This window comes from Stegodyphus dumicola, chromosome 10 (genome assembly GCF_044657685.1).
Source record: "Stegodyphus dumicola isolate Sdum_Otavi_A_Nest chromosome 10, ASM4465768v1".
Classification (NCBI taxonomy): Eukaryota; Metazoa; Arthropoda; class Arachnida; order Araneae; family Eresidae; genus Stegodyphus; species Stegodyphus dumicola.
In genome coordinates this window covers 129,447,203-129,460,543 of record NC_140777.1, presented here as the reverse complement: position 1 = coordinate 129,460,543, position 13,341 = coordinate 129,447,203, and the positions used below count along the sequence as shown (strand labels likewise).

The following is a 13,341-nucleotide window of genomic DNA, read 5'->3' as shown; positions in this document are numbered from 1 at the left end:
TATGTAAATTCATGTATATTCTAGAAAATGTTGAATAAAAAACTCTAATTTTTTCCTAGGTATGCTTAGAAATACATCTACTTAAGATGATGGTAAAAATTTTATAGGTTATAATTCAAAATTTTTTCAAAAAATTTATAAAATTATTTTAAAAATAAATCATAAAAAGGGGGAATTTTTTTTTTTGGAATGAACCTAAATTTCGAAATGTGAAAGGAAGAATAAAAAAAGTTTACTAAAAAAAGAGATATTAATAAATTTACCAAATTCAATTAACATGGAGGAGCTAAAATTTTGAGAACTAATTTTTTAAAATAAAAAAAAAAAAAAACTGCTCATGTGATTTTTACAAAACTTGGCAATCTGGCATAATTTGAGTCGTAGAATCGAAATATAGAAAAAAATTGGTATGTTATTTCAGAAAAAGTCCGATTTTGGTCAAAATACCTATGTTGGAACAATGCTTTATATAAATCTCATATATATTCTAAGTCGAGCTTTTGAGATATGAAAAACACAGTTTGAATTTTGTCAGTTGGCCCAGTGAAACGGGAAATAAAGAACTGTCTCTTCCCCCCCCCACACACACACAGTGTACATAGAATGGATTAAATTTTAGTTCTTCATTGCCTGCTGAAAAGGTATAAAAAATTAAATGAAAATATAAATAAATGTAACTGACTACCCCCCCCCAAAAAAAAAGGGTTTTTGTAGTATTAACATATTATGACTTGATAGTACATGCATCCATTCCTGCCTTGGTAATAAGGGAAGATGATGTATTGACATATGGTCTTGATATTGTTTTCTCTCTATGATAGATTTCATAAAAAATATGATTTATTGTTTCTGTTAGTGAAAACTAGTATTATGATTTTAATCTTTATTGTAGCTTCTCCTTTCCTTATCCTCACCAGACTGCAATTTAACTTTGAATGTATTTAGTTTGTCTGAGGATTTTGAATCTTTTAATTGAGAAAGCTTCTGCAATCACATTTGCTGTTAGTATATTTTTGCCAGCTCTGCTAAAAATTGATATCCTGCCTTTAGCACTCATGCTAAGCTATGTTTTGAATTGTATACCAGTAAAATACTTTGAGACAGGTTATTTCTTATTCCATTGAATGTGTATTCACAAGTGGTGATTTTATCTCTAGTATAAGTTTTCCCTTTATGTTCAGTTTAGTCTAAAATAAAAAAGAAAGCCTATCTTTTTATTTTAAACTAAACTGAATCTTCTTCAGTACTTCGTGTGTACTTAAGATGTAACAATAACTCACTATCCATCTAATAAGATCTGCAGGATGCAGGAATAGGAAATAAATTTAAATATTTTTAAGGAGGAAATAAATTTATTTTGTCTTGAAAGATTTTTCTGAATGAAGAATGTCATTTATTTTTTCTGGAATGTTTTCTAATTCATGCTTATAATTAAAATATACATAAGATCTACAAGAAAAATCTGTCTACAGTAGACTCCCGATTATACGCACCTGCCGCACAACGTGTTTTTTTTTTTTTTTTTTTTTTTTTTTTTTTACAAGCGTAAAGCAAAGATAATAAAAGTTTTCACAAAACTGAGCGAAACATTAAATTTGCTAACATCTTGCTTATTTATTGCAAAAATATCCCAGGCCTTTTCGGAACCTTCCCCTCTGATGAGTAAGCGATTTCTTACTCATCCTTGCAGTGCCCGCTCCACCGCACTCTCTCGTCTTAATCTTACTGACACGTCCACTTCCTCCCACTCGTCATTGATAGTTTAAGCCTGATAGTGTTTTCATACCTGTCGGAGTTAATTTCTTATCTTTTATTGTATTCAGTGCTTGCGCTTTTTGGTTTTGTGTTTTTCGTTACCGATTTAAAATGTCAGGAAAATGAAAGAAGGTTGTGTTGACGATTGCGCAAAAAAAAAAAAAAAAAAAAAAAAGAATTAATTTCTAAAGTAGCAAACGACGCTAAAAGGCAGCAGGTGCAATTGGATTACGGAATCGCGGAAACAACAGTGCGTGACATTCTAAAGCAAAAAGACAAACTGGTGAACTTTGCATCAATGTCGGACACAGCTTCCACAATGAAAACGTGAAAAACTATAAAAATTTTGATGAGCTAGACACGGCATTGACAGAGTGGTTAGCTCAACTTTGAAAAGAGTGTACTCCTGTAAAAGGTCCTATCATTGCGGTGAAAGCAAAAAACCTTTTTTGAGTTGTTAGGCCTGAAAGGAAATTTTGATGCGTCTTCTGGCTGGTTGACTCGTTTTAAGCAGCGACATGGAATTCGAGAAATTGGACTTCATGGGGAGAAACTTAGTGGTGACCAACAAGCAGTCGACGATTTCCACCATCAATTTGAAAAATTTGTTTTAAAAGAAGAGCTATCTTTTGAACAAATTTACAATACCGACGAATTGGGACTTTTTTGGAAATGCCTTCCCTCTCGCACTTTAGCATTTGAAAGTGAAAGTAAAGCGGCGGGTCATAAAAGCAGCAAAGGAAAGGATCGCTATCATGTCTTGCAGTAATGCTACCAGTGGACTTGGACTTGTTGTTATTGGAAAGTCAAAAAAACCGAGATCTTTCAAAGGCACAAGGATAGAAAATTTGCCCGTTGATTACTTTAACCAAAAAAAAGGTACGATGAACTGAAACATTTTTCAAGAATGGTTCAAAAAAATCTTTGTTCTTCAAGTGTGCAAACATCTTAAATCGAAAAACCTGCCTGGAAAATCTGTGCTATTGATCGACAACGCACCTTCTCATCCAGCAACAAGCATGCTAAAGTCTTCTGATGGACAAATTTTTGCAAAGTTTCTCCCCCCAAACGTTACTGCGCGAATCCAACCCATGGACCAAGGAGTCATTGCAAAAATGAAGAGAACATACTGAGCCAAGCTGCTAATGACCAAAATTGAAGAAGATTATGATCTGAAAGAGTTTTGGAAACACTACACAATCTTGGACAGCATCTACGATATTGCATCTGCATGGGACTCAGTGAAACCGTCAACCCTCATAAAATCATGGAGAAAACTCATGCCTAATATTGAAGCCAACAACAACCTAACCCCTTTAAGTTATGAAGAAGAGAATGAAGATGCAGACACGCCTACAGCAACTCTTACCAATATAGTGAGAACGTTGATGCTGAAAACATTAATGAGTGGTTGGAGTGTGACGTCAACGAACTTGGCTTCAAATGCTTGATGATGAAATTGTGAAGAAAACAAGGGGAGAGACCGAGAATGAAGGTGAAGAAGAGCCCACTATGCAGATGTGGAAGACTCACGAAGTGGCTTTACAACAAGTCGACGGACTGCTGAGCCATTTGGAAGAACAAGATGACGCAGAGTTGGCTAGAAACTTATGCTACGAAAAATGCAATCTCGGATCAAGAGAAAATGCTTCCAAAGCAAGAAGCAAACACAAATGACTGATTTCTTCAAAAAGGTGTAGTTTTACAGTTATGCTTTTGTAATTACATAATACATTACAGTATTAAAATGGTACATATGTATTAATTTTCCTGTGTCTCCTTGACGCCTCTCGTAAGTACAAAGCACTTTTCTGTTTTCATTAACAAAATGCATTTTAGGTTAGTTTTGAGTGATATACTAAAATATTTAGCGTTAGTTAAACATTTCCTGCTGTTTATTTTACGTTTTATTGTACATGAAATGATTTTTCAAAGTTGGAATGACTGCTTTCTCTTTTGCTACACCTGTTTTTAGCTTTTTTCGGATTATCCACAATTTTTGTTATCCGCGGCTGCCACGCCATCCAATTCTGCGGATAATCGGGAGTGTACTGTATTTGGGAAATGAAAGAAATTAATATATTTTTCATATCTTAAATAATTTTTATTGTACAATGTACTTTATGACGTTACTTATGACCTCTTGCCAGCATGATGGTAATTTGTATGTACAGGGGTGGCCAAACTTCATAACAGTAACAGGGTTCGTAGCGGTCCTTACAAGTGCTTATAAGTCCTTATATTTGAAAATAAAATATAAAGGCCCTTATAGGTGCTTACTTTTTCTTTAAAGCCCTTATTTTTTTGTTTTTAGTGCTTATTTTTTGCTTTTAGTGCTTTTTTTTAATCCTTTGTTTTTAATGAACGCGCATTTTTTCCCCCGTACCAAAGCCAAAACTAAATAAACAACTTTTTTTCCTTATATGCAGCGTCAGATGGTGAATCATACTCCCGAAAATTGCTTTTCCCCCCTTCCTCTGCATTAATGTAACCTATGGTGCGCGCGAGAGTACAGACAGGTGCACGTCTGTTTCGCAAAGAATTGCGAAAACGTAGAAAATTCCGGTACATTCGGTATTCTTTTCGTCCCACCCAAATACTACACACGTTTGAATTTCTATCAAGATTTTAATAAATTTGCATTCTCGTTCCGCATGGTCAGTTCATATTCGTGTTTATTATGATTCTTACGCTTATATTATGAGCATATTTATGAATATTTATAATAATATAATTGCAGTAACTGCTGAAGTATAGATAAACTTCCAAAAATGGGTGTGTTTTTACACAGATTAGCTTTCTAAGGAATAATATTCGGAATGGCTTAAATAAAAGGAAAGTAATCGAATAGTCAAAATAATTTCATTTTCTTTGCCAATACATTATACAGTACGGAGGTTGGGAGTTTCTCCGCAAAATCTCTGGTATTGAAGCAGCAGACTTTTTTTTTTTTTTTTTTTTTGTCACTGTCCAATCTGGATTGAATAGGACTAAAAGTTTTTGCGGTCTATCCAACCCAAGCGAATATTGATTCTATTCCGGAAATTTAATACAGTCTGTTGAAAATTAGAATCAGAAACACCCCAGATTAGTAAGTCTTCCTTTTCCTTTATTTAGTTCTTCTTTCTCCGAATACCGACAGGTGTTGATTCCAATTGCGTAATATCACATATGGAAGAATTACGCCGCACGTATTGCGCAATAACGTTTGCGATATTTTGCATTGATAATTAATTTTGATGTTCAGTCTGAGATTTGTTTATGAACACTTAAAAGAGTTTTACTGTGCTTTCTAAGCGGAATATTTCTCAGTTCTGTTGGTTTTTATATGATGCACATATCGAAATGTCAAAATCATTTATTTAGCCTAAATTTAAATCTAAAGAATGGCTGCAATCTCCCCCACTCCTCTTTTTCCAGTTACTATCCGGAAAATTCGGGAATTTCCGAGTATGCTGGTTAGTTAAGATTTTACTGTTAAAGGATGACTGAATGAAACAATTTCCCGTCTTCTTATTTCAGAAATGTGCCTCTTTTTTACTTAAATTACTTTGCTTGGGATATATGTTAAGGGAAAACTGTTATGCAATGAAAATTTAGAAAATGTTCAGAATTTTGATTTAAGTTAAATTATTTAAATATTAATATGAGTGCAAAAATAAATTGTATTTATTATTAGGTGCCAAACGAATACAATTAATATGGCTTATTATTATTTATTTTCTTTATTTTCAACTGAAATATCATCATTAAATTTTGTAATATAGTTTAGTTCTGCATAGTTTTTTTTTCCTCTCATTGTAAACTAATTCTGTAAATTGAACTGTCATTTAAAATTAAAAAAAAAAAGTTAATTGTTTTCCATTGTTGAGGTAATGCTCATTCTCTTAATAAATATTGCATTGCTCATATTTTAAATTACAAGTCTAATTTTTCTTTTAAGGTTATGCAGTTGTATATAATGTAATTAGACAGGTGCTTATTTTTTCCTTAAAATGTGCTTGAAAAGTGCTTATAGGTGCTTATTTTTTTAACTAAAATGTGGCTATGAACCCTGAGTAAGAAAATTCTACTACATATTTAGGATGTAGAAAGTTTTGAGAGCCGCTAGTAGATTTTTCTAAAAGCCACAGTTACATATTTACATTTTTTTTTTTTTTTTTTTTTAATAGGAAACACATGTAAAAGAAGCATTTAAAGTAAATTCTGCATTTTCCTTCCTCCCTTTTCTTATTTCCTTTTTTCCCCCTGTTGTTGTTGTAATTAATTGTTGTTACATAAAAATAAGAATTTTTATATTTCTCCTGCTCTGTAATCGGAAAAGTTTATACCTGAGATTTTAAGATGCGACTGATTTGTTTTCCAGATAGAAACTAAGCATTCCTTCTGATTTCCATCCCAAATTTTTAAACTGTTGATAGGTTAGCAGAAATAAACTAAAATCAAAAGAATGGATCGTAATGGTCTTTATGAATATGAAAACATAATAGGGTTCTTCATCTGAGTGAAGAATAAAGCATTAGTTTGGAAAATAGGTCCAGTGATTTTTCTTAATTTTTAATTCATGTGTAGTTTTCTAGAAACAAGAAACCAGGTAAAATGGGACAGCATATGCTACAGAGAAATTGCTGTTCGAGAAAGGTTTGTTTGATTGCTTTTTTGTTTATTTGAATATGACCAAGCACACAAGGATAAGGAGAAGGATAGCTTTATGGAGAGAAATTGGCTTGTGCATATGCTATTTGAAAAAGCAAATTCTTTTAAAATAATCTGTCAAAATTTTCAGGATTTTGCACAAAAAATAGTTTAGTTTTTTTCCCATATAGTTATTCAACACACTGAGATCAAATTGGCACTAAACAACTGATTTAATTCTTTAGATGTGAACACAATTATCAGTTACATTTTATTTTTTAAGGATTTTATATCTGAATTTTAGATCCTACAAATCTTCAAGAAGATTTGAAATTTCAATCCTCGGATCATAACTTTTTTTCTTTTTATCATTCTAATTTCCAACTTTTAACCTAAGAAATTGCTGAATGTTTTACCTAGGAAAAATATGTAGGAATACTTTTTGTGTTGGTGATACTGAATGAGAGCTTTTCTTAAAAGCTCTCGTTCAGTATCACCAACTCTTTTGACATAGCTCTAATCCAGGCTAGTGACTTTTCTGGAGAAAATAGTCAATTGTCCTGTACAAATAATTTAACAAATCAATTCTAACAACTGGCTTTATAAATTAGATGGTGACATGCGTGTCTTTAGACAATAGATATGATGTAGATTTAGACAATAGATATGATTTAGGATGGTTAGGATTTCACATAATTGCAAAATCCTAAAATTTGTTTAAAATTGTTTTAGTATATTATAAGTTATCTCATGACTTGCAATAAAAAATTCCATGCTCTTCATCATGATTCATTGTTTTTGTGAGTCTTGACTAAGCTGCCTTTGCATGTTGAAATAATCTTCTCTCAGCTATGATCGACTTGTTAGCCACTCCGAGTATAGAATTTTTATTTTAAAAAAAATGATGTTAAATGCTAACAATCTTTTGTTTTGAGACAATATTTGGATGCACTTTGCTGATCAGACTTTGGTCTATCATTTCTATGTCAGATGCGAACAAATTGTTAACATTCAGCACTTTTTACAACAAATTCCTAGTCTTAGACTGTCAGCATTTAGATAACAGTGATAACTTGAAAGATGTATAATTATCATTGACTTCCATATTGACAAGCAAATAAAAATTAAGGGGGCGAAGCATGTTATTGTACATGTGGTACAAGTGCTGACTGGGTCACAAAAAAATTTGGGGGGGGGGCAAGGTAATTGCTTAGTGTCAAATTTCATGCTAAATCTTGTTTGTAAATGTATCTTGTTTTATTAAAAAGGAAGATGCTATTTGAATATGCGTCATATAAAAAGGCTACAACATTTGGTTCAAAATACTGAGAATATTTAATTTGAGGTGTTGATCATCAATTAAAACAAATGCAGTACATAAAATATAAATTTTTACTTATTTAGGTGATAAAAATACTAAACAATTGGAGGAGTCTGGAGAAATGATGCTTGATGAACAAATGGATATGGATTCAAAAGACATGGAAGAAGAATCACTTTTAGAACAAAATGCCGTAGGCAATTCCATAGAAACAGATAAGCTTAGTTCTGCAATATTAGACAATCATGCTGTTAATCCAACAAAAGAAGATCTAGAAGATGGTGAAATACTAGACTGATGCATGAGCTACAATACATAAAAATGAAGAATGTTGTTCAGTTATGATGTTTTGAAATACACAGTTAAGATTAGCATTCTTTAAATTAAATAATTTCAGTGGGTTAATTGATATTTTTTTTTTTTTTTTTTTCTGTGAAAATTACTATGTAGGTGTTTAAAATATGATAAAATATAAGGTATAGTCCATCTGTGCTTTGTGTAGAATTTGATTATGTTTAAAATTTAAGTGAATTATACAGAATCTTGAAAAGAAAATTAACTGTATTTTTATTCTATCAGAGAGTAAAATCATAACTTCAATTGTTCAAAATGTATGATAAGTTTGTTTAGAATTTTTTTATAAATTTTTTTATTTAAAAAGATCAATGTTTGTGAAAAACATTATTTTGCAATTCATTTCTATGTCATAAAAATCATTATACAGTCAAAAGTCTTTAATCATTCCGGACATCCATAATACGGACCTCAAAGCTGCATACTTTCTGCGCATGCGACAACGCATAATGTGTTGACGCTTGTGCATAATACCTTTACACATGCGCATATGCGTTTACGCTTGCGCATAATGCATGCATGTTTAATGTATAACAGACGGTATAAGCTAAGCTAAAATTATCTAATTATCTATTTCAGTTAATGTTCCAGATTGTGCTGTTCCTTAATCTTCTAATTGGATCTGGCTTATTATTTTTTGCAGACTGTTAGAGCAATTTTATAAAAGTAAAATTGAACTTTCAATTATGTCAAAAAGAATTTTCGATTCTGGAACTGCCAAAGGATCTACAAAACGAAAGCATGTTTCGATGTCGATCAAACAAAAAGTGGAATTGCTGCAAAAAATGGATAAAGGCATATCCTTTGTTTCTCTAACCATTCCGAAATCTGTTTATCAATTTCAGGCTGCTCTGCCGGGGGGGGGGGACGTTGCGGTCGCAATGAACTAGAAGTTGATCTGTCAGCACTATCCTTATCTTCAGGGAAGATGTTTTTATTTTATTCGGCTTATAATTCCTTACTAAATGTAGTATTTCATCTCGATGTACTCCGTCTTTGATATGATTTAAATCAAATTCCTCGTCATTATAAATATTATGAATACACATCAAATAGTTTTCTGGTTGCAATTTTCTAATTTCGACTATGTGTAACGTATGCTGTACGCATGCGCGCATTGAAAGAAATGTTTAATAAAGTAAACAAATAAATATTTAGCCCCCCCCTTTTTTTTTTTCTTTTAATTTATTTATTTATTTTGATACCCTTTAGATCATAATTGCTCCTTATTTCATAAATTACCGTTTCATATTTTTAATTTTATAATTTCTGCATGCCATCTTACCAGATTTAAACTGATGGTCTATAATCCGGAATCGCCGAAGTCTCGACGAGTCCGGATTTAAGACTTATGACTGTATTGCAATTCACTTTTATGTAATAATGAAATAGATAAAAAGTATGTGTTTGTGTGATTTTTATAAACTAAATTTTTATAGAGATTTAATGAGTAATTTCTTATGAAGTCAATTAAGGAATAATTAAGTTTCAAACTAATGCGTATAAAATACTGATCTCTTTGAAACTTTTCATGTTCACAGACATTTACAAACACATATAGAAGATAACTAACAAAGAATGAAAGTAATAATCAGTTCATTGTTTGCCAAAGCTTTGCAAAAGGTGCATTTCTTTCTGGCTACTTGCACAGCATGTAAAGATTTGTATTTGAAATCGTTGCATTACATTATCATAATAAAGGAGCCTATTATACTATACTATATATGGGAAGTTCTACACGTTATTCATTCCAAATTTTAGATTAAACAGACATACTTTGACTGAATCCTTTACTTCAATAGATATATTGAATACATCTATTACAGTAGTTTATGAACTTTTTTGAATACTTATTGCACTGTATGACATTTCAAAAATAAACAATACTAGAATTCCTACTGAATGGCGGTAATTCCCATATTTTACAGCATATAACACACACTTTTAATTAAGAAAATGAAATCATGATTTACGAGTGCACGTTATACACCAGATATAAAAATGATAGATTAAAAAATAAGGAAATGATGAACATACAAAAATTTTATTTCTACATGTATCAAAATGCTGTTACTGGTGGTTTGGAAAGTTCTGCAGTTCTTTGATGATAGATACGAATGAAGAATACAAAATCATAAGAAAATTTCATTGCATCACATAAACATTTTTGTCATCTCTCTAAAGTCAATGGGTTTATTCATAAAAATGTTATCGAAGTACTGTTTGACCGTCTCCAAACAAGTGAACTCCAGGCCATTCAGAGACTTCTAAAGTGACTTGAAGGCATGGAAACCCGAAAAGTTCTCAGCTATACAGAATTAAGTTTTGTCCGACATTCATCAATATGTAGGGCTGAGCACTGTCATGATGAAATACCTCAACCAATGATCAGCTAGCAGCTTTGCTTCAATTTCTGTTTTTAAAACTCATTTAGGAACAGTATTTTTGCAAATTAAGTATCTGATTTTGTGGCAATAATTCACAGTATACCATACCTTTGTTAAAAATGACAGAAAATAATCTATATTGACACGCTGGAACCATGTTTAAACAGATGCTTTTTGTAGATGACTATCTTCTTCATCAAAGTCTCTTATTGGTGTCCTCAGGATTGCTGTATCCAGTCATTCCAGATATATGTTGAGATACTGCAGCATGGCTTGGTAGTGATTTCAAATGCTTCTGTAGTTTTGAGACTGTTTTTATGCTGGGGTTCGGTAATGATTTGGGCCTTTCACCATACTGTTATTTAGATGCAGATATGCTATTTTCTTGGATGAACTGGTTGACCGAGAGCTTGGAGATATACTTTTTATGTTTGGCAATTCTTGATAATTTTTTGGATGTTAAGCTGATGTATTGAGTTACTGTGCTTATATCTTCATTGCGAAACTTCCGAATATAAGGCAAAAGGGAGTTTAGTTTTTTAAAAATTAATCAAAGTTCAAAACCTGTATGTAAACTGAAATGGGGAAAAAAAAATTATGTAATGTCCAAACATGTCTCCATGAGGATAAAATGGTTGGAATACAGTTACAGTTAAATCACTGTAAAGTAAAATGCCAGCAATGATCGTTTTAACTCTGGTAACCCTATCTGAAGCTAGCACATTCATTTGTTGTATATGATCTGTGTACCCTTTTTTCTTCCGGTCTAAAATGTTAGTGGGAACTGAAATTCATATGTGGCGAATTTCAAATTGTAGGGCATTTGCTGATTTTCTAACACTACGGCTGCTCAGCATTTCTTTGTAAATGAAAAATAAGTTTAAGCTGTGCACAAACTTAGCTTGTTTTGACTACAACACAACAAATTTGAATTATAAACAATTTCAAAAGTGAAACAAATCATTTATTTCCTTTAAAATTAATTTTTTTCATGAATTCAGGAAATTAAAAAGTGTGATATTTAGCGTGTATCTCTTGCGCCAGGTAATAGACAAATTGCAAGATTAGTTAATCTGTATATATGCTGACCCTATTTAGCTTTAGGAATAAAGAAGTCTCACCTTATAGAAATATATATCTATTGTGGCAACATCTGATCAGCAAATACAAATTTCAAAAAGTTTCCTTTTAATACCTTCCTTCTCACCTTTGCCTGTTGAAATGAGGAAACACCAAAAAGATTAAAAACAATCGATTTCTTATACCCCAAAAATGGCCCACCAGCGGCCGAGCAGTAAAGTCGCTGAACACTGGTAGTTCGGTCCGAGGTTCGAATCCCGCAAATGGGTTGGCTGCATGGGTGTTTTCGTGGTTTTCCCCATGTGTAACGTGTATACGAGCCAGTTTCCCTTAGGAAGTCCTCCACGAAGGCATCTCTCCCGTTAGGCAGATGCCCTTGAGGCTTTGCCGTAATTAAATAACGTAACCTAACCTTATACCCAGAAAAAAATTTTCTTTATTTTTTGTACCAAGTTATTTTTAATGTTGTTGGGAGATAGTTTGTTTATTTTAAACTTTTATTAGCCAAATACATATTTTGTAATGTTTAAGGTTTACACTACTATGTCACTTTACATCTACTCAGGTTTTTGTTCTGTAATAAAATATATTTTTGTAATATTGCGTACATTGTGAAGCGAGTCAGAAAGCGACTTGTATTCGAATGTTAGTATACACGGATCTGAGAGCGATTTTGAAATAACTGATTTGTATGAAAGTTCAGATAAACCTGACGATAAGGATGATGGAGCTCTACTGTTGCCTGGATGAGTATGGACTAAAATGGTATATAATTCCGTAGACTGTGCACTCTCTCGCTTTAAATTTTTGGGAACACCAAAAGTAAATATAAAGGTAACCAAAGGTAAATATAAATTCTGGTTTCTTACAATATTTTGTGAATGACGATTAGCAAGTATCATTTTGGAAAATAACAGATATGAAGAACAGTGCAAAGTTCTCCATGATTTCGACAATCCAGGAGTAGAAAACCTTAGATACCTGTCACAGAAGAAATTTTGACATTTTTAATCTTACAAAGTGTTGTACAGAACGAGATACTAAAATGTATTGAAACAAAAAAAAAAAAAAATTCAATTTCAATACCTTTTTTCAGGATGCCTAGTAAATAGATTTTACGAGATAACAGATGTTTCTGCACTTTGTAGATAATGTAACTTTTGATACTGACACACATCCAAATCTCAAACTGTTAAATTGCTTAAGTTCACGCCGGGAAATAATGTTATGAATCTTACTTCACGGCACTAATGTTATATAGATTAACGTGAGAATTCAATCCAAAAAAAAATTCTTATCTGGTAAAGACGCCTGGCACCAATGTTAAATAGCTTTACTTCAAGGTACCATGTTATATCTGAAATTCCTCTATGTTAAGGTTAAATATGAAACTACTTGCCGTGAAAAGGTTTCTACTTTTAGGGAGGAAAACTAAACTCTTAAGAATTTGACAACTAACAAACTTTTAGTGATCGTATAGTGAAACGTGTACAGCATTTTTGCGTTGTGAAAAAAAAAATGCATCCCGGGACCGCGCCGTGAGAGGATCGAAAACATAAAACATATACAAGATATAAAGGAAAAGTTCATATTAAATATATAAAGAAAACATACTGTAAGAGGTTCCAGATTAAATATCAGTTTATTCAATTACATCACAATAAGAAAAATCTTAACCTCATCTGAGAGTCTTTTCATTTAAATTCATAAAAAAACTTAAGGTTGTCTGGTAATTTAAAGAAAGGAAAGGGAAACAATTTAAGGCCTGAGAGTTAAATTTTAGATTCGACGTTGTTTTTACTGCTAAGG

At 32.1% G+C, this 13,341-nt stretch overlaps 1 protein-coding gene across 1 annotated transcript in view; it reads left to right on the top strand.

Annotated features, from left to right (window-relative positions):
* Positions 1-9,786, top strand: part of LOC146995096 (phosphorylated adapter RNA export protein-like) — a 42,361-nt gene extending 32,575 nt beyond the window's left edge. Inside the window, exon 6 of the mRNA XM_085825536.1 lies at positions 7,795-9,786. Within this exon, the coding sequence (XP_085681662.1) occupies positions 7,795-8,009 (215 nt within the window). The 3' untranslated portion in view covers positions 8,010-9,786. The remainder of the gene's footprint in view (positions 1-7,794) is intronic.
* Positions 9,787-13,341: the final 3,555 nt, after the last annotated feature.